A 25233-nucleotide genomic window follows, 5' to 3' on the forward strand; every position below is an offset into this window, starting at 1 on the left:
TAGAAGGGGGAGTTGGGCTTCCCGGGAAAATGTCTGAGGTTGCAATAGTAACCAAGGGGGAGGTGCTTAACGAAGGGTCTGTTGTGGTCATTGGTGTGTGGTAGTATCTAATTTATGTTTCTTTGGTTTTGTCTTTCAAGAATGATGAAAGACTCACTGTATCTCTTATAATAACTGTAGTAGTTATGACTGGTTATTCATGTGAAAATATTTTGGACCTGTCTTTATAGTGTATTTATTGACCCACTTTTTTAATAACATAAAACTGAAGTACACATTCAATTCCAATGTTGTGTAGGTTACTGTATTATTGGTGTCGTAAAGTCTGCTGATATGAAAGTCTATTTAGGGAATATATGGCACCGTTTTACTGTAATCCAATTGCATGGGGATTTTCTCACGCAGAATCTGGTGTAAAAGAATCTATAAAAAGCTCTGCTCATTTCCCCCAAAGTGTATTTTCTCCACTACTACCACCTTGGGAAGCAGCAGCCATTGTTTTGCTCTGTGTGACCCCTGCATGTCTCTCCCCATACATTGATAATGCATTCTGCTGATTATAGGCATTCTCGAGTCACAATCTTGTTCACCTAATATCTTTTTTGCACTATCGGTTAGAGCCTGTAAGTAAGCATTTCACTGTAATTGTTGTTGTATTCGGCGCACGTGACAAATAAACTTTGATTTGATCTGCCCGAATGGTTAATAATGTCAGTGTTATTAATCAGTTAGCTTCTTTTTGGGTGAAATAAAGACTTATGCCTGCTCTCGACGACATTACTACTGCTGCTGTTGCTACTGCTGCTGCTGTTGCCTCCAAGAGAAGCCCCATTGCCATGGTTGCACTGCTTCCTCTGCTTCTATTGGCTCCTCGTTGCTATAAGTTACGGAGCTGGCTTGCAATGAATCTCATTGAGAGATTGCGTCAGGAGAACTGGCCTCCTATGATGGAGCAATAAAGGTAGTGATAGATCTGTGTGTACGTACACGTACTCATGTTGCTGCTTCTAAGAGAGCACACACAGACACACCATCATTAAACACACACGCTTGAGTGTCCTGGATTTGTGTTTGGCAGGGTCTAGGGTTCCTAAACCCACTTATTAGAGGATTTATTCATCTGAGAGGAAGAGCAACCATAGGGATTGGTTCAATATGAGCCTACCAGGAACAGTAGTTCAAAATATCTGTTATCATTTCAGTCAATCTTGGGAACTAATAAGTTCCTTTTATTAAATCAAATTTCCTCATAGAAAATAATAATTTAACATGTAATTTGCTTTTGTATCCTTAAGCATGCTCTTTTTGCTGTATAGTTTCTTGTTAAGCATGTTCATTGTTAAGTGCTTCATGACAAATTACTTTGTGAAGAGAACTCTTCAAAAAAAAATATCTTATATGTTTGCTATATGAAGATGTGATTACGATGAGTGATATAGCAGTAGTCAATGACATTAGTAATGTAGATAATAAAGGTGATATTGACGTTGTAGGCCTAGGTGTTAAAAGTAATAGACAGGATGACGTATTAGGTGACGCAGTGTCCTATTTAATAACTGCCCTTAAACAACACACTACACTGACATGCTCAGGCACTGCCACAGAGTCACATTGCTTACCTGTGAGAGGTTGATATGGGAGGGGAGCTGAGGGGGGAACAGGCAGAGAGCGGGTGTTCCTCTCAACTTGGAGGCCTGGCCAGCCTGTCATGGATGGTTTCTCAGAGCAATAAGCAGTTCCTCCCATCAGATGGAGCCTGCCTTCCATGAAAAACGCATGTATGGGGCCTGGTGGCCGGGCGAGACGAGGGGAGGCGACCCGGGGACTCAGCTGTACCTCTGTGGCCTCTCATTAATCCCATGTGAGCCAGCTCTGAGCCAGCCCAGTATATCAGATTCACTCTGGCTCCGGCAGGTCACAGCCAAACACACACAGCACTACGCACAGCACTGCCAGGGAGGGACGTCAGGCCACCTGTACTGTACACAGAAGCTAACAATTATTTATATATATACAGTTGAAGTTGGAAGTTTACATAGACCTTAGCCAAATACATTTAAACTCAGTTTTTCACAATTCCTGATATTTAATCCTAGTAAAGATTCCCTGTCGAGGTCAGTTAGGATCACCACTTTATTTTAAGAATGTGAAATGTCAGAATAATAGTTGAGAGAATGATTTATTCCAGCTTTTATTTCTTTCATCACATTCTCAGTGGGTCAGAAGTTTACATACACTCAATTAGTATTTGGTAGCATTGACTTTAAATTGTTTAATTTGGGTCAAACGTTTTGGGTAGCCTTCCACAAGCTTCCCACAATAAGTTGTGTGAATTTTGGCCCATTCCTCCTGACAGAGCTGGTGTAACTGAGTCAGGTTTGTTGGCCTCTTTGCTCGCACATGCTTTTTCAGTTCTGCCCATAAAGGTTCTACAGGATTGAGGTCAGGGCTTTGTGATGGCCACTCCAATACCTTGACTTTGTTGTCCTTAAGCCATTTTGTCACAACTTTGGAAGTATGCTTCGGGTCATTGTTCGTTTGGAAGACCCATTCGCGACCAAGCTTTAACTTTCTGACTGATGTCTTGAGATGTTGCTAGGGGTTGTGGGACCCTGGCCAACATCCAGTCAAATTGCAGAGCGCCAAATTCCAAAACAGAAATACTCATTATAAAAATTCATGAAACATACAAGTGTTATGCATCAGTTTAAAGATTAACTTCTTGTTAATCCAACCACGGTGTCAGATTTCAAAAATACTTTACGGCGAAAGCAAACCATGCGATTATCTGAGAACAGCACCCAGCAGACAAATCATTACAAACAGTAACCAGACAAGTAGACGAGTAACAAAAGTCAGAAATAGCGATAAAATTAAACACTTACCTTTGATGATCTTCATATGGTTACACTCACAAAACTCCCAGTTACCCAATAAATGTTTGTTTTGTTCGATCAAGTCCCTCTTTTTATCCAAAAACCTTGTTAGCGTGTTTTGTTCAGTAATCCAATGGAACAAAGCGCGTTCACAACAGACAGACGAAAAATCTAAAAACAACCATAAAAGTTCATAGATGTCAAACGATGTTTATAATCAATCCTCAGGTTGTTTTTGTCATAAATAATCGATCATATTTCAACCGGACAAAAGCTTCGTCAATAGAAAAGGAAAAACAAGAAAGGCACACTCCCGATCATGCGCTGGACTCATGTCTGGAAATTTCCACTGTCCTCTCATTGAAAGTGGTGTTTCTCCCTAATTTTTCAGAGTAAAAGCCTGAAACAATGCCTAAAGACTGGCCACATGTAGTGGAAGCCATAGAGATCGTGAACTGGGTCGTAAGTCTTTGTATGGTGGATAGGCTTTCAATGGAAAAACAGTCATTTCAAAATAAAAGCATTTCCTGGTTGGATTTTCCTCGGGTTTTTGCCTGCCATATCAGTTCTGTTATACTCACAGACATTATTTTAACAGTTTTGGAAACTTTAGGGTGTTTTCTATCCAAATCTACCTATTATATGCATATCCTAGCTTATGGGCCTGAGTAGCAGGCAGTTTACTTTGGGCACGCTTTTCATCCAAAATGCTGCCCCCTACCCAAGGTGAGGTTAAGCCATTTTGTCACAACTTTGGAAGTGCACCAGTCCCTCCTGCAGCAAAGCACCCCCACAACATGATGCTGCCACCCCAGTGCTTCACGGTTGGGATTGTGTTCTTCAGCTAGCAAGCCTCCCCCTTTTTCCTCCAAACATAACGATGGTCATTATGGCCAAACAGTTCTGTTTTTGTTTCATCAGACCAGAGGACATTTCTACAAAAAGTATGATCTTTGTCCCCATGTGCAGTTACAAACCGTAGTCTGGCTTTTTATGGCGGTTTTGAAGCAGTGGCTTCTTCCTTGATGAGCGGCCTTTCAGGTTATGTTGATATAGGACTCGACTCGTCTTACTGATACTTATAGATACTTTTGTACCTGTTTCCTCCAGCATCTTCACAAGGTCCTTTGCTGCTGTTCTGTGATTGATTTGCACTTTTCACACCAAAGTACGTTCATCTCTAGGAGACAGAATGCTTCTCCTTTCTGAGCGGTATGATGGCTGTGTGGTCCCATGGTGTTTATACTTGCGTACTATTGTTTGTACAGATGAACGTGGTACCTTCAGGCGTTTGGAAATTGCTCCCAAGGATGAACCAGACTTGTGGGGGTCTGAAATTATTTTTTCTGAGGTCTTGGCTGATTTATTTTGATTTCCCCATGATATCAAGCAAAGAGGCACTGAGTTTGAAGGTAGGCCTTGAAATACATCCACAGGTACACCTCCAATTGACTCAAATTATGTCAATTAGCCTATCAGAAGCTTCTAAAGCCATTACATAATTGTCTGGAATTTTCCAAGCTGTTTAAAGGCACAGTCAACTTAGTGTATGTAAACTTCTGACTTGAATTGTGATACAGTGAATTATAAGTGAAATGATCTGTCTGTAAACAATTGTTGGAAAACTTACTCGTGTCATGTACAAAGTAGATGTCCTAACCGACTTGCCAAAACTATAGTTTGTTAACAAGAAATTTGTGGAGTGGTTGAAAAACTCCAAACTAAGTGTATGTAAACTTGAACTGTACCTACTATAAAAAAGTGCCTAACACTTTAAAGTACACACAATTTAAATGTGGGCCATGTACTGTATTGTGCATACTAAGAGACATACGCATACTGTACATACACAGGATTCTTGAATATAGTGCAAGTGCTTGCACAACAGTCATACATCACCAATTTCTATGAAAATGTTCGATATTTAAACTGAGGAAAAAACAGCATCAAGGACTTGGCAACAGAAATTGTGGAGTTGGCATGATTTCAGAGAAATGCCACTGAAAACCTGTACTATATTGAATGTATTAGACAAGAGTGTATCAGGGAAAAAGATGTCCCTGTTATATTATATAAAATGTGATGTAAGGCATTTGATCTAATTGTTTTCTTCACGACGACAACCCTCATTGATTATTCATGTGATGCTGGTAGACAGCACAACATTCTAACTCTATTCTGTGGAGGGAACATCAAAATAGAATATCTGCTAAGACATCCCTCGGCACTGCAGGTAAAACACATAAAACACTCACTAGACACTTCACCAGCACTGTGTTTCCAATAGGGACAGCATTAATGCAACACTGTTGGGGGGTCAATGGGTACTGTTCAGACTACGTTGTTATTGACATCAACGGGGGTGGGTGGGGGCGAGAAGAGTGGAGGCGTCTAATGCACATTCTAGCTTACCACTGATGCATATCAATTAACATATCTTCTCTATCGTAATGCGGTAGTTGACCCTCATTGTAACAGCTCTGTTTATGTCATTATCTACCTGTCTGAAACACATTCACACACTTGATTGCTGACTGTCGCTAGTGAGTGTTTTTCTGTGTGTGTTTCAGAAAGGGAGATGTAGTGTGTATGTAGCACACACACTAACCACAAACACACACATTATTGAACCCCCTTGGCTCTGCTCCATCTAACCCCCCAGCTGAAGGAAGCCCTGTTCTCCTTCACCTGACCTTCAGCCTCTTATTATCTTTAATTAAGAACCCTTTCGTTTAAATGGTCTGGGCAATGCCAAGCAACACAGAGTGAATGGGCAATCGGAGTGTGTCATTGCTGATTTCGAGGTTGCGTGTGTTTGGGTGTGGGAGGGATGGGAAAGATGGCGACTGGCTGTGTTACCATTGCCTTTATAGTCCTATCACACAGGATAAATATGTTAGATCATCGTCCAATCGTGACTATGAATTCCCTAGCACTTCATATCCATGCTGTTTTGACTGATCTCTGTATGATGTCATTCTACACGTTTTGTAATTTAATCGTAAGAGTTATGTGTCGCTCCCTAGAGAACATATCGGAGGCTACATGACATGTCACTCACAATAACTACTGTGTCTCCTCCAGTGACATACACTGCATTTTCAAGAGATCACCTGCTGTTTTCTGCTTCACAGGAAAGCTGCTATTTCCCATCATTTCCAAGTGGTTCTTGCAGTGTATCAAACAGGAGAGGAAACTAATGTTTTTCCTATCTGGAGTGTGTGTGTTTGTTCTGTACAATGTCAAAGAAATGGAAAGAGCTTTTGTTTTAACCCTCTCTCTCTTTGTTTCTCTCTCTTGCTCTCTGCAGTACCTTGGACGATGAGGGCAGCAACCTCCGCCAACAGAAGCTAGACAGACAGGTAGGTCTCCCATGTCCCTGTACTGTACCAGAGCAGCTCAGCCACTTACTGATATGAACCTCCTCTGTTGTTCCTTGGCTGGTAGAGGAGACTGTAGTGTGAGGAAAAGAGGAAGAATATACTCAGCAGGGTTGCACTATATTTGATCAATTACTGTGAACTAGAAAGTTCACACACCTGGTTTTCATGGTAGAAAATAATTCCATCCCTGATTATTAGGCAGGGATGAAAGCCAGCTAAAGCTAATCTGGCTAATTGTTTTCAGGAGATGCCATCAGTGTTATACTTAAGCTATAATACCTGAGGTGTGGTATACAGCCATTAGCCATGGTATATTGGCCATATACCACAAACCCCCGAGGTGCCTTATTGCTATTATATGATCACTCGGCTACACAGCTGATGCCCGCTGGACTGTTCATTAACACGGTACTTCATTTTGTTTATCTGTCGGCCCCAGCCTCGAACTCAGGCCCGGTGTGTAGCTAACTGACCCTCTCTGCCCATTCATCGCCGTTTACCCATTGTTGTCTTACCTGTTGTCTTAGCTCTCCCAATCAACACCTGTGATTGCTTTATGCATCTCTCTAATGTCAATATGCCTTGTATACTGTTGTTTAAGGTAGCTCTCATTATTTTATTTTACTGCAGAGCCCCTAGTCCCACTCAACATGCCTCAGATAGCTCCGTTGTCCCACCCCCCTACAAATGCAGAGACCGCACCTAGCTTAACTGGCGCCTCCAGAGATGCCACCTCTCTCATCGTCACTCAATGCCTAGGTTTACCTCTACTGTGCTCGCACCCTACCATACCCTTGTCTGTACATTATGCCCTGAATGTATCCTACCACACCCTGAAATCGGCTCTTTTATTCTCTATTCCCAACGCACTAGACGACCAGTTCTTATAGCCTTTAGCCATCCCTCATCCTACTCCTCCTCTGTTCCTCTGGTGATGTAGAGGTTAACCCAGGCCCTGTTTGTCCACAGGCCCTCTCATTTGTTGACTTTTGTAACCGTAAAAGCCTTGGGTTCATGCATGTTAACATCAGAAGCCTCCTCCCTAAGTTTGCTTTATTCACTGCTTTAGCACACTCCGCCAACCCTGATGTCCTAACCGTATCTGAATCCTGGCTTAGGAAGGCCACCAAACATTCTGAAATTTCCATCCCCAATTACAACATTTTCCGTAAAGATAGAACTGCTAAAGGGGGCGGAGTTGCAATCTACTGTAGAGAGAGCCTGCAGAGTTCTGTCATAATATCCAGGTATGTGCCCAAACAGTTCGAGCTTCTACTTTTATTAAAAATCCATCTCCCCAGAAATAAATCCCTCACTGTTGCCGCTTGTTATAGACCCCCTCAGCTCCCAGCTCTGCCCTGGACACCATATGTGAATTGATTGCCCCCCATCTATCATCATAGTTGCACTGTTAGGTAACCTAAACTGGGATATGCTTAACACCCCGGCAGTCCTACAATCTAAGCTAGATCCCCTCAATCTCACACAAATTATCAAGGAACCTACCAGGTACAACCCCAAATCTGTAAACATGGGCGCCCTCATAGATATCATCCTGACCAACTTGCCCTCTAAATACACCTTTGCTGTTTTCAACCAGGATCTCAGCGATCACTGCCTCATTGCCTGCGTCCGTTATGGGTCCGCGGTCAAACGACCATCTCTCATCACTGTCAAACGCTCCCTAAAACACTTCTGCGAACAGGCCTTTCTAATTGACCTGGCCCGGGTATCCTGGAAGGATATTGACCTCTTCCCATCAGTAGAGGGTGCCTGGTTGTTCTTTTAAAAGTGCTTTCCTCATCTTAAATTAAAATGTACACATTTTTATTTAAAAAAATTATTTACAAAAATAAGCATGCCCCTTTCAAAAAAGGTAGAACTAAGAACCTATATAGCCCTTGGTTCACTCCAGACTTGACTGTCCTTGACCAGCACAAAAACATCCTGTGGCGTACTGCACTAGCATCGAATAGTCCCGCGATATGCAACTTTTCAGGGAAGTCAAGAACCAATATACAGTCAGTTAGGAAAGCAAAGGCTAGCTTTTTCAAACAGAAATTTGCATCCTGCAGCACTAACTTCAAAAATATTTGGGACACTGTAAAGTCCATGGAGAATAAGAGCTCCTCCTCCCAGCTGTCCACTGCACTGAGGCTAGGAAACACTGTCACCACCGATAAATCCATGATGATCGAGAATTTCAATAAGCATTTCTCTACGGCTGGCCATGCTTTCCACCTGGCTACGACAACCCCGGTCAACAGCTCTGCACCCTCCCGCAGCAACTGGCCCAAGACCCCCCCCCCCCACCCCACCCCCCCCTTCCCCCCGATCCAGCATTTCACTGTAAGGTCTACACCTGTTGTATTCAGCAAACGTGACAAATAAACTTTGATTTTATGTTCTGATAGAGCTGCAAAATCTGGATCCCTACAAATCAGCTGGGCAAGACAATCTGGACCCTCTCTTCCTAAAATTATCTGCCGCCATTGTTGCAACCCCTATTACTTGTCTTTTCAACCTCTCTTTCGTATCGTCTGAGATTCCTAAAGATTGTAAAACGGCCGCGGTCATCCCCTCTTCAAAGGGGAGACGCTCTAGACCCAAACTGTTACAGACATATATCCATCCTGCCCTGCCTTTCTAAAGTCTTCGAAAGCCAAGTTAACAAACAGATCACCGACCATTTCGAATCCCACCGTACCTTCTCCGCTATGCAATCCGGTTTCCGAGCTGGTCACGGGTGCACCTCAGTCACGCTCAAGGTCCTAAACAATATCATAACCGCCATCGATAAAAGACAGTACTGTGCAGCCGTCTTCATCAACCTGGCCAAGGCCTTCGACTCTGTCAATCACCGTACTCTTATCGGCAGACTCAACAGCCTTGGTTTCTCTAATGACTGGTTCACTAACTACTTCTCAGAGTTCAGTGTGTCAAATCGGAGGGCCTGTTGTCCAGACCTCTGGCAGTCTCTATGGGGGTGCCGCAGGGTTACATTCTCAGGCCGACTCTTTTTTCTGTATATATCAATGATGTCGCTCTTGCTATGGGTGGTTCTTTGATCCACGTCTACGCAGATGACACCCTTCTGTATACATCTGGCCCTTCTTTGGACACTGTGTTAACAAACCTACAAACGAGCTTCAATGCCATACAACACTCCTTTCGTGGCCTCCCACTGCTCTTAAATGCTAGTAAAACTAAATGCATGCTCTTCAACCGATCCCTGCCTGCACCCGCCTGCCTGACTAGCATCACTACTCTGGACGGTTCTGACTTAGAATATGTGGACAACTATAAATACCTAGGTGTCTGTCTAGACTGTAAACTCTCATTCCAGACTCATATTAAGCATCTCCAATGCAAAATGAAATCCAGAATCAGCTTCCTATTTTGCAACAAAGCCTCCACTTATGCTGCCAAACATACCCTCGTAAAACTGACCATCCTACCGATCCTTGACTTCGGCGATGTCATTTACAAAATAGCCTCCAACACTCTACTCAGCAAATTGGATACAGTCTATCGCAGTGCCATCCGTTTTGTCACCAAAGCCCCATATACAACCCAACACTGCGACCTGTATGCTCTCGTTGGCTGGTCCTCGCTACATATTTGTCGACAAACCGACTGGCGCAAGGTCATCTATAAGTCTTTGCTAGGTAAAGCTCCGCCTTATCTCAGCTCACTGGTCACCATAGCAACACCCACCCGTAGCACGTGCTCCAGCAGGTATATTTCACTGGTCATCCCCAAAGCCAACACCTCCTTTGGCTGCCTTTCCTTACATTTCTCTGCTGCCAATGAATGGAACGAATTGCAAAAATCACTGAAGCTGGAGACTTCTCTCCCTCACTAAATTTAAACGTCAGCTGTCAGAGCAGCTTACCGATCGCTGCAGCTGTACACAGCCCATCTGTAAATATCCCATCCAACCAACAACTTACCTCATCCCATATTTGTTTTGTGCTCTTTTGCACACCAGTATTTCTACTTGCACATCCTCATCTGCACATCTATCACTCCAGTGTTAATTGCTAAATTGTAATTACTTCGCCACTATTGCCTATTTATTGCCTTACCTCCTTACTTCATTTGCACATACTGTATACAGATTTTTCTATTGTGTTATTGACTGTATGTTTGTTTATCCCATGTGTAACTCTGTGTTGTTTTTGTCGCGCTGCTTTGCTTTTTCTTGGCCAGGTCGCTGTTGTAAATGAGAACTTGTTCTTAACTGGCTGACCTGGTTAAATAAAGGTGAAATAAAAAAAATAAAAAACTGGTTACCAACATAATTAGAACAGTAAAAAGTATTTTTTTGTCATACCCGTGGTATAGGGTCTGATATAGTACGGCCATCAGCCAATTAGCATTCAGGGCTCAAACCACCCAGTTTATAATGTGTAATAATGCGCTATCAGAAGTGTAACCATGCCGATCAGCCTTTGCCACTTCTGTGCTGTCCATGATACATGATAAAGATGTTTAGCAAAGTGTTGTCTCAGACCTGACCAGCGTAGAAAATGGCGTCGACATCAGTGACACTCTCAAGAGACTCGTCAATTAGCATATTTTCATCGGCCCTGTGTAATTCCATCAAGATACTGGGTTACATCAGCAACCTCTCCCTACACATTACATTTATTGCATTTCCTGAAATGTAGGAACAAACTGCAGGAGATTCTTTTTCAAATGATGATTCGGGGCTAATTGTAGTGGATTAAAGGAATAGACAGAGGGTTAGGGTTTATGGTACTACATTAACATAAACTAAATCAACAGAGAGAATTTCAAGCATTTACAGTGCCTTTTTATTTGGATTTCATGTAATGGACATGCACAAAATAGTCCAAATTGGTGAAGTGAAATGAAAAAAGTAACTTGTTTCAAAGAATTCTAAAAAATACACAACGGAAAACTGGTGCGTGCTTATGTATTCCCCCCCTTTGCTATGAAGCCCCTAAATAAGATCTAGTGCAACCAATTACCTTCAGAAGTCACATAATTAGTTAGATTGCACACAGGTGGACTTTATTTAAGTGTCACAGGATCTCAGTGTATATATATACCTGTTCTGAAAGGCCCCAGAGTCTGTAACACCATTAAGCAAGTGGCACCGCCAAGCAAGCGGCACCATGAAGACCAAGGAGCTCTCCAAACAGGTCAGGGACAAAGTTGTGGAGAAGTACAGATCAGGATTGGGTTATAAAAAAATATCAGAAACTTTGAACATCCCACGGAGCACCAATAAATCCATGATTAAAAAATGGAAAGAATATGGCACCACAACAAACCTGCCAAGAGAGGGCCGCCCACCAAAACTCAGGGACCAGGCAAGGAGGGCATTAATCAGAGAGGAAACAAAGAGACCAAAAATAACCCTGAAGGAGGTGCAAAGCTCCACAGCGGAGATTGGAGTATCTGTCCATAGGACCACTTTAAGCCTTACACAGATATAGAGTGACAATGACACATTTTTTGTTGCTTTGTACTCCAGCACTTTTGATTTGAAATGATACAATGACTATGAGGTTAAACTGCAGACTGTCAGCATGAATTTGAGGGTATTTTTATCCATATCGTGTGAACCGTTTAGAAATTACAGCACATTTTGTACATTATTGGGACAAATTCACATATGTGCATTAAAGTAGTAAAACGTTAAGTATTTGGTCCCATTTTCATAGCCACAATTACTACATCAAAATTGTGATGCTACACATTTTTTGGATGCATTTGCTGTTTGTTTTGGTTTTGTTTCAGATTATTTTATGCCCAATAGAAATGAATGGTAAATAATGTATTGTGTCATTTTGGAGTCACTTTTATTGTAAATAAGAATAGACTATATTTCTAAACACCTCTACATTAATGTGGATGCTACCATGATTGCGGCTAATCCTGAATGAATTATGAATAACAGATGCACAAATTGTGCGTCTAACTTTCTCACTCATCATTATTCACGATTCATTCAGGTCTCAATACTTTTGGTCACCTAAAATGGGGGGACTATGTACAAAAAGTGATGTAATTTCTAAACGGTTCAGCCGATATGGATGCAAATACCCTCAAATTAAAGCTAACAGTCTGCACTTTAACCTCAGTCATTGTGCTGGAGTACAGAGCCAGAACAACAACACAATTGTCACTGTACCAATACTTTTGCAGCTCACTGTATATCAAATTATATTTCTGTTTGTGGATTAATTTACTTCTGCAAGATGTCTTTTATGACGTTTTTGTGCTGAAGACCATTGTGCTACATTTTTACCCATTTTAACACCATTCAAAAAGTTAACAAACAACTTCCTGGAAACTACGCATCACTTTCATACCGTATAGAGTGAAGATGGCGTCAAAGAACATGGCTGACATTTTACATTCTCCCAACCAATTGTGCTGTTTTGTTAGTTTTTTTGCATTTTGTGTCAATTATTTTTTTACTTATTGTGTACATAATGTTGCTGCTACCGTCTCTTATGACCGAAAATAACTTCTGGACATCAGAACAGCGATTACTCACCGCGGACTGGAAAAAACTTTTTCCTTTAACGAGTCCGACGAGAAGGATATCCTGCTTTCACTGGAACTGGCCCAGATCCCCGCCTTTTGCGTGAAGAAAAGATGCAGGAAAAGGGGCTGCAGATCGGCATCCTTTTGAAGATCCGTAGGCGAGCGAGTAAACTCCCACTGCCATCCGGGTGTGTTTATTTGTCAATAACAGCTGGTGCGCGATGTCTAATATTAAAGAAGTCTCGAGGTATTGCTCGCCTGAGGTAGGTTACCTTATGATAGGCTGTAGACCACACAATCTAACAAGTGAGTTCTCATCTATATTATTCCTAGCTGTCTATTAACCACCACAGATCGAAGCTGGCACTAAGACCGTTCTCAACCAACTCTATAAGGCCATAAGCAAAGAAGAAAATGCTCACCCAGAAGCGGCGTTCTTAGTGGCCGGCAACTTTAATGCAGGCATACTTAAATCAGTTTTACCAATTTTTTTACCAGCATGTCACATGTGCAACCAGAGAAGAAAAGAAATCCTAGACCACCGTTACTCCACACACAGGGATGCATACAAAGCTCTCCCCCGCCCTCCATTTGGCAAATCTGACCATAATTCTATCCTCCTGATTCCTGCTTACAAGCTAAAACTAAAGCAGGAAGAACCAGTGACTCGCTCAATACGGAAGTGGTCAGATTACGCGGATGCTACAGTACAGGACTGTTTTGCTAGCACAGACTGGAATATGTTCCGGGATTCATCCAATGGCATTGAGGAGTACACCACCTCAGTCATCGGCTTCATCAATAAGTGCATCGACGATGTCGTACCCACAGTGACTGTACGTACATATCCCAACCAGAAGCCATGGATTACAGGCAACATCCGTTTCGAGCGAAAGGCTAGAGCTTCCTCTTTGAAGGAGCGAGAGACTAATCTGGACGCTTATGAGAAATCCCGCTATTCCCTCAGACGAACAATCAATCAAGCAAACGCGTCAATACAGGATTAAGATTGAATCCTACTACACCGGCTCTGACGCTCGTCGGATGTGGCAGGGCTTGAAAACTATTACGGACTACAAAGGGAAACCTAGACGCGAGCCGCCTAGTGATGTGAGCCTACCAGATGAGCTAAATGCCTTTTTATGCTCGCTTCGAGGCAAGCAACACTGAAGCATGCACGAGAGCACCAGCTGTTCTAGATGACTGTGTGCTAACGCTATCGGTAGCCGTTGTGAACAAAACTTTAAACAGGTCAACATTTTCAAAGCCGCTGGGCCAGACGGATTACCAGGATGTGTCTTCAAAGTATGCGCGGACCAACTGGCAATTGTCTTCGCTAACATTTTCAACCTCTCCCTGACCAAGTCTGTAATACCTACATGTTTCAAGCAGACCACGTGCCCAAGGAAGCGAAGGTAACCTACCTAAATTATTACCGCCCCGTGGCACTCACGTCGGTAGCCATGAAGTGCTTTGAAAGGCTGATCATGGCTCACATCAACAGCATCCTCCCGGACACCCTAGACCCACTCCAATTTGCATACCGCCCCAACAGATCCACAGATGATGCAATCTCTATTGCACTCCACACTGCCCTTTCTCACCTGGTCAAAAGGAACACCTATGTGAGAATGCTGTTCATTGACTACAGCTCAGAGTTCAACACCATAGTGCCCACAAAGCTCATCACTAAGCTAAGGACTCTGGGACTAAACACCTCCCTCTGCAACTGGATCCTGGACTTCTTGACGGGCCGCCCCCAGGTGGTAAGAGTAGGCAACAACACATCTGCCACGCTGATCCTTAACACTGGGGCCCCTCAGGGGTGTGTACTTAATCCCCTCCTGTACTCCCTGTTCACCCTCGACTGCATGGCCAAACACGACTCCAACACAATCATTAAGTTTGCTGATGACACAACAGTGGTAGGCCTGATCACTGACAATGATGAGACGGCCTATAGGGAGGTCAGAGACCTGGCAGTGTGGTGCCAGGACAACAACCTCTCCCTCAATGTGAGCAAGACTAAGGAGCTGATCGTGGACTACAGGAAAAAGCGGGCCGAACAGGCCCCCATTAACATCAACGGGGCTGTAGTGGAGCGGGTCGAGAGTTTCAAGTTCCTTCGTGTCCACATCACCAACAAACTATCATGGTCCAAACATACCAAGACATTCGTGAAGAGGGCAAGACAAAACCTTTTCCCCCTCAGAAGACTGAAAAGATTTGGCATGGCTCCCCAGACCCTCAAAAGGTTCTACATCTGCACCATTGAGAGCATCCTGACCGGTTGCATCACCGCCTGGTATGGCAACTGCTCGGCATCTGACCGTAAGGCACTCCAGAGGGTAGTGTGAATGGCCCAGTACATCACTGGGGCCAAGCTTCCTGCCATCCAGGACCTATATAATAGGCGGTGTCAGAGGAATGCCCATAACATTTTCAGAGACTCCAGTCACCCAAGTTATAGACTGTTTTCTTTGCTACTGCACGGCAAGCGGTACAGGGCGCCAAGTCTAGGACCAAGAGGTTCCTCAACAACTTCTACCCCCAAGCCATAAGACTGCTGAACAATTAGTAAAATTGCCACTGGACAATTTACATTGACCCCTCACGCTACTCGCTGCTTATCATCTATGCATAGTCACTTCACCCCCACCTACATGTACAAATTACCTCAACTAACCTGTACCCCCGCATACTGACTCGGTACCGGTGCCCCCTGTATATAGCCTCGTTATTCTTATTGTGTTACTTTTTTATTATTACTTTTTATTTTAGTCTACTTGGTAAATATTTTCTTAACTCTTCTTGAATTGCACTGTTGATTTAAGGGCTTGTAAGTAAGCATTTCACGGTAAAGTCTACACTTGTTGTATTCGGCGCATGTGACAATGTTTGATTTGATTTGTATTGTGCTTAGGGCTGGCATAACTACTGTAAAACCGTGCAGTTATGGATGAAGACCATCATGAAAATAAAATAACCTTTTAAAACCGTCCAAAAAAAATTGTTATATTTTTTGGGGTGGAATGAACAGCTGACTGAAGACCGGGCAGGTATTTGTAGCTTCGTAAGAACCATCCTGATCACTGTAGCGCTGCAGTGGCCTGCTGGTATTCGCTCAGGGAGCTCCTGTTGGGTTCACACAGTGTGATTTTAGTGACAGAGGAGAGGAGACAGTATTATAGTCTGGACCAGGGGTCTGGTGTGCTGCAGACTGTTCTGTTTGTCTGTGTATCTCTGTCGATTTTCTGCAGAATTGACCATGTCCCTCGTGCAAAACCATTTGTCATGTTACAGTAATGGGACATACTGGTCAAATAGATTTTGGTTGCATTGTTTTGAGCCTTGAGTTTGAGGTTTTGGTTATGTGGTTGTCTTTTCTGTGAGTCTATTATCCATGAAACTCCCATGGCTTGGTCACTCAATAGCTGAGGACAGAATTACCATTATTGCTCAGCTGCTTTGCATATGAAGACAGAAGGATCCGAGGCTAAGAGGGGATTTCCACATAACACAATAATTTGTATATCCACTCTAGCTTCTCCCTCATGTGGGTGCTAGCAAGCAGGCTAGGTAGTGCTAGGTATCAACAGCCAATCCAGTAGGGGCTGGAAGCTATAGTGAGCTTTGATTGGTCCATAGCGTCGCGATATCGCCGAGTATTATCATAAAGTTCAGCTTGCCCCAACTTTGGTCCCGCCCTGTTCATGCTTCCTCGCCCATGCTCGTATTGCCCAACGTTCCCCTCGTTCACTTCCCTCCATTGAAAATGAATGGGGCTCTGTTATTTCATCGCTCCCAATGAGTTATGTGGAAATACATTGTAAGGTTGTTCAGCATGACATGTACAGTATGACCTCCATCGTGTGTTCTTGCTATAGTACTTGAGGAGCCTGTGATTGCATCAATTTGGCAAACACTGAAGACTGAAGGAAAGCTCAAACCAACCATCCATCTACTGTAAGTGGTAGGCCTGGATAAGAGCGTCTGCTAAATGACTAAAAAAATGTAAAAGAATGTCTGTAACCATAACACTTTTGCATTTTATTCTCAGAGTAGATCTGTTTTAAAGGAATTGTTTGTTAAAGAACATAATATTAAATGTACTGCTTTTCCACAAAAGAAAAAGAACATAAAAAAGAAATTGTCAAGATATTCTGTGCAAAAGAAAGATAGACCCTTTTCTTCACCTAGTGTGGTGTCCCTGCTGAACAAGCCATTGTTTGAATATCAAAGTGGGTATGGATATTCATACTGCATTACTGAGACAGTTACCCAAGCAACAGTATTCCTTAAGCAGCATCCACATCCAGCTTCAATCCTGAAAAGTCTGTTAATCGAAATGTCAGGAGTTTCTGTAGCAAGTTGCATAACCAGTCCTGATGCTGTAACGATTTTGTTTTAGGTCCAAAAGGTGGCACATGCGATGTTGGTTATTCACCTCACATGCTTTTCAAATTGTGAATTTCTTGGTAACCTCTTGGCTGTACACGCATTGTCAGGCATTGTGCATGAGAGAAGGACAACATCTTGTTAGCGGAGAGAGAGGAGGCAGAGTAGGAAGAGGAGATAACTTATTAGTTGGTTATTTTACTGTACAGTGACTGGTGGTGTTTTGGACAGCCATAGAGCTCCTCAATGGTTCCTCCTGGTTAACTTAGTTCAGGCTTCCTCCTCCTCCACACTCACTGCTAGAGTGTGCTGAGACGTTGTGTTCTGGTCATGGCTGAAGTGATGGGCTATATGACACAATCTCAATTTTCCACCCTTTTTTCAAAGTGTGCACTTGCACACTTCCTATCATGGAAACTCCCTCTAGCCAACGATACACCAATCAAATACTTTTCGATTCATTACAGAAAGTGTGCAAGTGCCCACTTAGGGAAAGGGGTGGAAAACTGGGACACAGCCATGGGTTTAGTTTAAGGGCACTGTGTACTGGTACAGCAGACAATAGTACAGCAGAGTACAGTCTAGTGGTGTTCCTGCTTCATCTGGGATTCTCTCAATATTTGATGAGCTTCCAGCCTTGGGATCTCCCTCTGTTTGTAAGTTTGCATAATCTCAGATGACTGCTGACTGCAGCAAGATGGAAGGGATACCCAAGCTGTAGTAATACTTCATGTAGATTTCCACATTGCCAGAGAGGGGGGATAGAGTTGAGGAGAAACGGATTGGGGCAGTGGTCCTGAAACATTAATTACAGAAGCAGAAGACATTCTATTTTTCTGGCTCTGAGGAGGTGTTTCTGAGACGGTGCTATGCAGAGGTTTGAAGCAACTCTTCTTGGTTTCTCTGTTTTTGAACTCTGAGGGTGTGGAGCTCTAACACTCTGTGAACTCAGGAGAGCTGGCTTTTACAGGATGTTAAAAAGTTTGTGACTGCTCAAAACTAGGATTATGACGTAAATTAAATTGGCTCATGTGGAAAAGGAAAGTAATTATTTAGTGTGAAAGTAGGATAATGAATCTGTGCAATGACACAGATTCTACTGAGCTACCGGATAAGGATAAAGGATTTGTGTGAGAAAAGAAGAGGTGTTATATGAATATTTGGTTTGTGTGTGCCAGTGTGAGAATCATGTTAGAGAGTTCATATACTGGTCACTTCTGCAGCTGAAGGTTCAGGCTTATCTTTGGTCAGCTGTGTGATTTAAAGGCCTTCCCACACTGGACATAGGAGTCAGTATTTTATGATTATTAGATGCCACACTGTGCGATTTTACCAAATTAGAATCTTGATATCCACCAGTGGTGTAAAGTACTTAAGTAAAAATACTTTAAAGTACTATTTAAGTTTTTTTATTTTTTTTTAGGTATTTGTACTTTACTGTTTATATTTTTGACAACTTTTACTCCACTACATTCATAAAGAAAATAATGTACTTTTTACTCCATACATTTTCCCTGACACCCAAAAGTACTCATTACATTTTGAATGCTTAGCAGGACAGGAAAATGGTCCCACTCATGCACTTCAAGAGAACATCCCTGGTCATCCCTATTGCCTCTGATCTGGCGGACTCACTAAACACAAATACTTCATTTGTAAGTTATGTCTGAGGTTTGGAGTGTAAATATTGGGGTGTAAATTCAAAGTACAAGAAAATCATGCCATCTGGTTTGCTTAATATAAGGAATTTTAAATGATTGATACTTTTACTTTTGGTACTTAAGTGTATTTTAGCAATTACATTTATGTTTGATACTTAAGTATATTTAAAACCAAATACTTTTAGACTTTTACTTTTAAGTTATCTTTATTTTTACTCAAGTATGACAATTGGCCACTTTTTCCACCACTGACATCCACCTGTCCAGATTGTACGATATACTTCAGTTTTGTTGTCACATTCTGTGATTGGCTTGCGATGCTATGTCAGCCGACGTAGGCTACGTCAACTGCTGTGGTGTATTGGATCTGCGCATGTTTCAGCACCAGCAGTGCAAGCTTCCCTCTATGAGAATGCCAGAGTATAATGAGTTCAGAAATTATGCATCTTATAGTTTTCACATACAAACTTTATATGTCTGAACTCAGAATCAAATAGGCTTCCCAAAAATATCATGGTCAATGTGGTAGAATGTTTATTTTGATTGGTGATTTTGTGTGTTTATCGAAATTCCATCAGGTAAACAAGATTATTAGGGAAATCATTTATTCTTGCAAAGCATGTAAACGTTTAAATAGAACTGTTATAAGACACGTCTGTCAACTAGTCTGGTTCCTCTTCAGGAAATGGTAAAAAAATGTTTTTAAATGAAGGCAATCACCCACCTACAGGTGAACGAATTGAGGCAGACACAGTCAGGCAGAGGTCAAACTCATGTCCCAATGATCTTGTCCTTGATAGGGTGTTCTGTAGCTCATCGTATGAAGACAAGCAGAAATGTAATTTATGTTGGACTGTGGCATGATTGCAGGCTGGGCAGGTGCACATGTTTGTCCAGTAATCAATCTTTAATCTACTGTAGCTCAGGTGATTGGAGGGCCAGAGCGCACAGACACATTTGTTCTCTCAAGGACACAGTCTTGTCTTGTTACAGTGAGGATACACTGTACATGTGAAACAGCTTTGTGTGTGTGTGGATGAGTTTAACTATACTTATAGGGACCAGAAGTCCCCACAAGAATAGTAAACAAACAACAATTTCACCATCTGGGGACATTTTTGTTATTCCCAACAAGGTCAAATTCAATTTATATGGGATTTAGTGTTAAGGTTATAATTAGGGTTAGGAGCTAGGAGTAGGTTTAGGGTTAAGGTTAGGTTTTGGGGTTATGGAAAAATGTATTTTGAATGGGACAGAATTGTGTCCCCACAAGGTTAGTTGTAAAAGTGTGTGTGAAGGTAAACCATTGGTGTTAGAAAATATCTATCCATGTTAATGTATTATATATGATACAATATTAGAAGATATTTGAGTGTGTGTGCATGTGTCAATAATACCAGAAGAATTGAACACCATTGAAGAGAGTGTGTGTGTGTGTGTGTGTGTGTGTGTGTGTGTGTGTGTGTGTGTGTGTGTGTGTGTGTGTGTCAGCGAGCTCTCCTAGAGCAGAAGCAGAAGAAGAAGAGACAGGAGCCTCTGATGGTGCAGTCCAACGTGGACGGGCGGTCTCGTGCCCGCAGGACCAAGCAATGTGAGGAGCAGGCTCCCCTGGTAGAGTCTTACCTCAGCAGCAACAGGAGCACCATCTACCACGGTAAGAGAGCCAGCCAGGATCCTTTCACCACCAGGAACCTATTACCAGGGCTGTGTCTCGAATGGCACCCTATTCCCTATATATAGTGCACTACTTTTGGCTAGGCTCTGTATACTACTACTACTACTACTACTACTACTACTACTACTACTACTACTATATATGCTTTTTCCAAAAAATAGTGCACTATATAGGGAATAGGGTGCCATTTTGGAAACCCCCTATCAACAGCTGTTTACCATAGGAACCCACTTCCTCTCATCTCTGAGGAAGCTGCTCCAGTGGTGCCGGGCAATTACAGAGATGTGCAGTAACGCTCCGGCGTTGGGGCCCTTTCAAGGGCTATTCACAGCCATGACTGGGTGGTATTGATCCTGGTTACTCATATAGAGTGCTTGTGAAAGATGGCTGATTGAAATACTGTATCCATGTTCTTGTCCTGATGCGCCGCTCACTGTTTGATCAAGTTCGTCTATTGATTCTTAGTTCCTGGGCCTAAGGAAAACTTTTCTACTGTAGTGACTTTTTTAGTGTTACTTTCTGCTCTGCATAGGTACAATACTGAGATATCTATCAATACCATGTCAAGGTTGGCAAAATAAACATATAATACTTTATTCATTAAATAACTTTCTGTCTTTGTGTGAGAGAGACTCCAGGATTTACCAATACATGCCTTTCAACTATAAAACTCTAGTGGTCAGAGCTCTGCAGTAGTCCTTCCAGATAGAGCAGAGATGGTGTTAGTGTTGTGGCGATTAGGCCACTTATCTCCACAGAGGGACTTTAGCTGCAGTCTTAATCCCCAGCTCAGAGTGACTGAGTCTGGGCTCCAGACCATGCATCCACACAGCACAGCCTGGATGGCTGGCTGCTGGAGAGGAACACAATGCCCAACGCAACATAAATCAGGAAATGGGGTCAAACAAAATACTGAAAAAGCAAATATACCACTAATCACTATTAGGACAACAATGACGTTTAAAACCATTGGAACCATGGTAAACTTGCCTGGTAGAGGAAATTTGTAGCTTGTCCCCATGCACAGTGAGGAAGATGTTTCAGGAGGCAGAAAAGTCCAAGGGTCACAGTTGGACAAATACAGGATTAGGTCGCATATTGGGGTCTCCAAATCTACAATTAGATGCCACCTCCATGCCAATAGGCCATATGGAAAGGTTGCCATAAAAATTGCTTTATTGAGAGCAACCAACAAATGCAAATTCCTGGAGTTTGCTAAAGGCATTGACACTTGGATTGGAACCAGGTGCTATGGTCAGATGAGACGAAGATGGAGCTCTTTGGCCACACACACTACAGGTATGCAGAAAATAACCTCATACTTATTGTAAAATATGGTAGTGGATCTTTGATGTTATGGGGCTGTGACTTGAACCCCATTGAAAACCTGTGGTTTGAATTGAAGAGGGCAGTCCATAAGCACAGACCAAAGGATATCAAGGATCTGAAAACATTCTGAATGGAGGAATGGTCTAAGATCCCTCCCAATGTGTTCTCCAATCTCATAAAACATTAAAGAAGAAAGCTCAGTGCCATTATCCTCGCAAAGTATTGAAAACAGGTGGTGCCAATGATTTCGACACCTATCTTTTTGAGATTTTTTTTAATCACTTGTTAAACAAAATATTTTTCTGAGCAATTGTATTATTATAAAATAATATAATATATTATTAAAGCTCAGTATTTGTATTTATTTTATAGTCTCTTTTCATCACCTTTATAAAGGGTGCCAATCATTTTGGAGATGACTGTATATGAAAGCTTCAGAAACAGCTCAGTGCATATGAGTGGTGTGACGTCAATACAAAGTATATGTTTCATCTTCCTTCAGTGAGTGTACATCCTGATAAAAATATTCCCCTCCGACACTAGTCAAACAGCCCCTGCTATACACAGAAGACACGGAAGCTTTGAACTTCTCCGAATATTTCCCGTTGCAATCTCAGCCACATCCTTCCAAAGATGTCAAAAAAGATGCCTTTGAGCTCATTCAGTACGGCAGCAAACATATGGAGAGAGTCCCTTGATTCATACCTTATGCTTATCAACACACAGATGGCTCTACACTGTTAGTGAAGGAAGCATACGCACTGTTTGGTCTTGATAAAAATAGAATCCCCCTCTCTCTCTCCTGTCCTTATTTTTCACCATCTTTAGATTAACCCCTGTTTTTCTCTCTTTAGAACTCACATTTTCTTGGCTCTATTTTAAGAATCAATTCAGCACTCACTAAGAGGGATTACGTGTTCTCTGTACCTTTCGTATTTCCGTCTGATTAACCTTAAACTGTAGGCATTTCTACATCTACAGTATATCCTTCAGATAATATCCATGAAAGGTTAAGTTCAGTATTAAGTGGAAATGCTGTTTCATATTACAGCTTTTATTTACGTACTCTATCTGGATTCATTGAAAAATCATATGGCACTTATCGTATAAGTTGTACTTTCTGGAATTTTCTAAGAAGTACTGTACACGCAAAATTTGAGTTTGCTATTCACAAGAAGCTGATGTGAACCATGCCTTGAACAAAAGAGACCTCAGAAGACCTAAGATTAAGAATTGTTGACTTATATAAAGCTGGAAATGGTTACAAAAGTATCTTTTGAGATGTTCATCAGTCCACTGGAGAAAGTTCAGCACTGTTGCTACTCTCCCTAGGAGTGGCCGTCCTACAAAGATGACTGCAAGAGCACAGCGCAGAATGATCAATGAGGTTAAGAAGAATCCTAGAGTGTCAGCTAAAGACTTACCGAAATCTCTGGAATCAAATCAAATGTATTTATATAGCCCTTCTTACATCAGCTGATATCTCAAAGTGCTGTACAGAAACCCAGCCTAAAACCCCAAACGGCAAGCAATGCAGGTGTAGAAGCACGGTGGCTAGGAAAAACTCCTTAGAAAGGCCAAAACCTAGGAAGAAACCTAGAGAGGAACCAGGCTATGAGGGGTGGCCAGTCCTCTTCTGGCTGTGCCGGGTGGAGATTATAACAGAACATGGCCAAGATGTTCAAATGTTCATAAATGACCAGTGTAACCGATGTGAAATGGCTAGTTAGTTAGCGGTGGTGCGCGCTAATAGCGTTTCAATCGGCTTTTGTGGCGCGATGGGTAACGATGCTTCGTGGGTGTCAGTTGTTGATGTGTGCAAGGGTCCCTGGTTTGAGCCCAGGTTGGGGTGAAGAGAGGGACGGAACCTACACTGTTACACCAGCATGGTCAAATAATAATAATCACAGTTGTCGAGAGTGTAACAAGTCAGCACCTCAAGAGTAAATGTCAGTTGGCTTTTCATAGCCGATCATTGAGAGTACCTCTACCGCTCCTGCTGTCTCTAGAGAGTTGAAAACAGCAGGTCTGGGACAGGTAGCACATCCGGTGAACAGGTCAGGGTTCCATAGCTGCAGGCAGAACAGTTGAAACTGGAGCAGCAGCATGGCCAGGTGGACTGGGAGTCATCATGTCAGGTAGTCCTGAGGCATGGTCCTAGGGCTCAGGTCCTCCGAGAGAGAGAAGGAGAGAAAGAGAGAATTAGAGAGAGCATACTTAAATTCACACAGGACACCGGATAAGACAGGAGAAATACTCCAGATATAACAGACTGACCCTAGCCCCCCGACACATAAACTACTGCAGCATAAATACTGGAGGCTGAGACAGGAGGGGTCAGGAGACACTGTGGCCCCATCCAACGATACCCCCGGACAGGGCCAAACAGGAAGGATATAACCCCACCCACTTTTCCAAAGCACAGCCCCCACACCACTAGAGGGATATCTTCAACCACCAATTTACCATCCTGAGACAAGGCCGAGTATAGCCGACAAAGATCTCCGCCACGGCACAACCCAAGGGTGGGCGCCAACCCAGACAGGAAGACCACGTCAGTGACTCAACACACTCAAGTGACGCACCCCTCCTAGGGACGGCATGGAAGAACACCAATAAGCCAGTGACTCAGCCCCTGTAATAGGGTTAGAGGCAGAGAATCCCAGTGGAGCATGCTAACATCTCTGTTGACGAATCTACGATACGTAAAACACTAAACAAGAATGGTGTTCATGGGAGGACACCACGGAAGAAGCCTATGGTGGAAAAATTGCAAGACTATGTTAAAATACTTTTATTGCATCAAATGGTTGTTTTATGCAACAGAATAGAGTATTCTGTTAACTATTGTGTGTGTGTTCTACTGAGGCCTCTGAGAGATAACACTGACAGGAGATTTACAATGTCTTTTGGGTGATAAAACCTAAAGACCATTCCAGAGCATGAGTTAATGTTTCTGTTCTATACCGTACCAGGGAGAGATGGTTCCAGTTAGGAGTCGGAGGGACAGACGCTGAAAACTGTTGACACAGCAGATACTGTCTGCTATGTATTATAGGTATCTTTCATACAAATCTTAACGTTGTGACTCGTTCTATATATCTGTTGTTCGTCATGTAGGTTGAAAGAGGTGTATCTTGGCTATAAAAGACCTTTGTACTTTTGTCTCGGGGCTCTCAACGAATCATTTGATCGTGAATCGTCGACCAGCCATGACCAGCCATCATTATCGTAGAGCACTCAATCGATTCACTTTATGTGTTTGTGTTGTATTGACCTGCTCCATTATTAATAAGTGATTAAAGATTTAGTTTAAGTATGACTCTGACTCTGACTTGTGTGATGTTTGTCTCTCCTCATTTGATAGTAACGAAATGAACCACCAC

At 42.5% G+C, this 25233-nt stretch overlaps 1 protein-coding gene across 4 annotated transcripts in view; it reads left to right on the plus strand.

Annotated features, from left to right (window-relative positions):
- LOC106562367 (tubby protein-like) overlaps positions 1-25233 on the plus strand; it is a 103196-nt gene that overhangs the window by 57936 nt on the left and 20027 nt on the right. For all 4 annotated transcript variants that reach the window (XM_014127206.2, XM_014127209.2, XM_014127210.2 and 1 more), the window contains exons 2-3: positions 6187-6238; positions 20335-20497. In XM_014127206.2, the coding sequence (XP_013982681.1) occupies positions 6187-6238; positions 20335-20497 (215 nt within the window). The remainder of the gene's footprint in view (positions 1-6186; positions 6239-20334; positions 20498-25233) is intronic.

This window comes from Salmo salar, chromosome ssa11, assembly GCF_905237065.1.
Source record: "Salmo salar chromosome ssa11, Ssal_v3.1, whole genome shotgun sequence".
NCBI classification, from domain to species: Eukaryota; Metazoa; Chordata; class Actinopteri; order Salmoniformes; family Salmonidae; genus Salmo; species Salmo salar.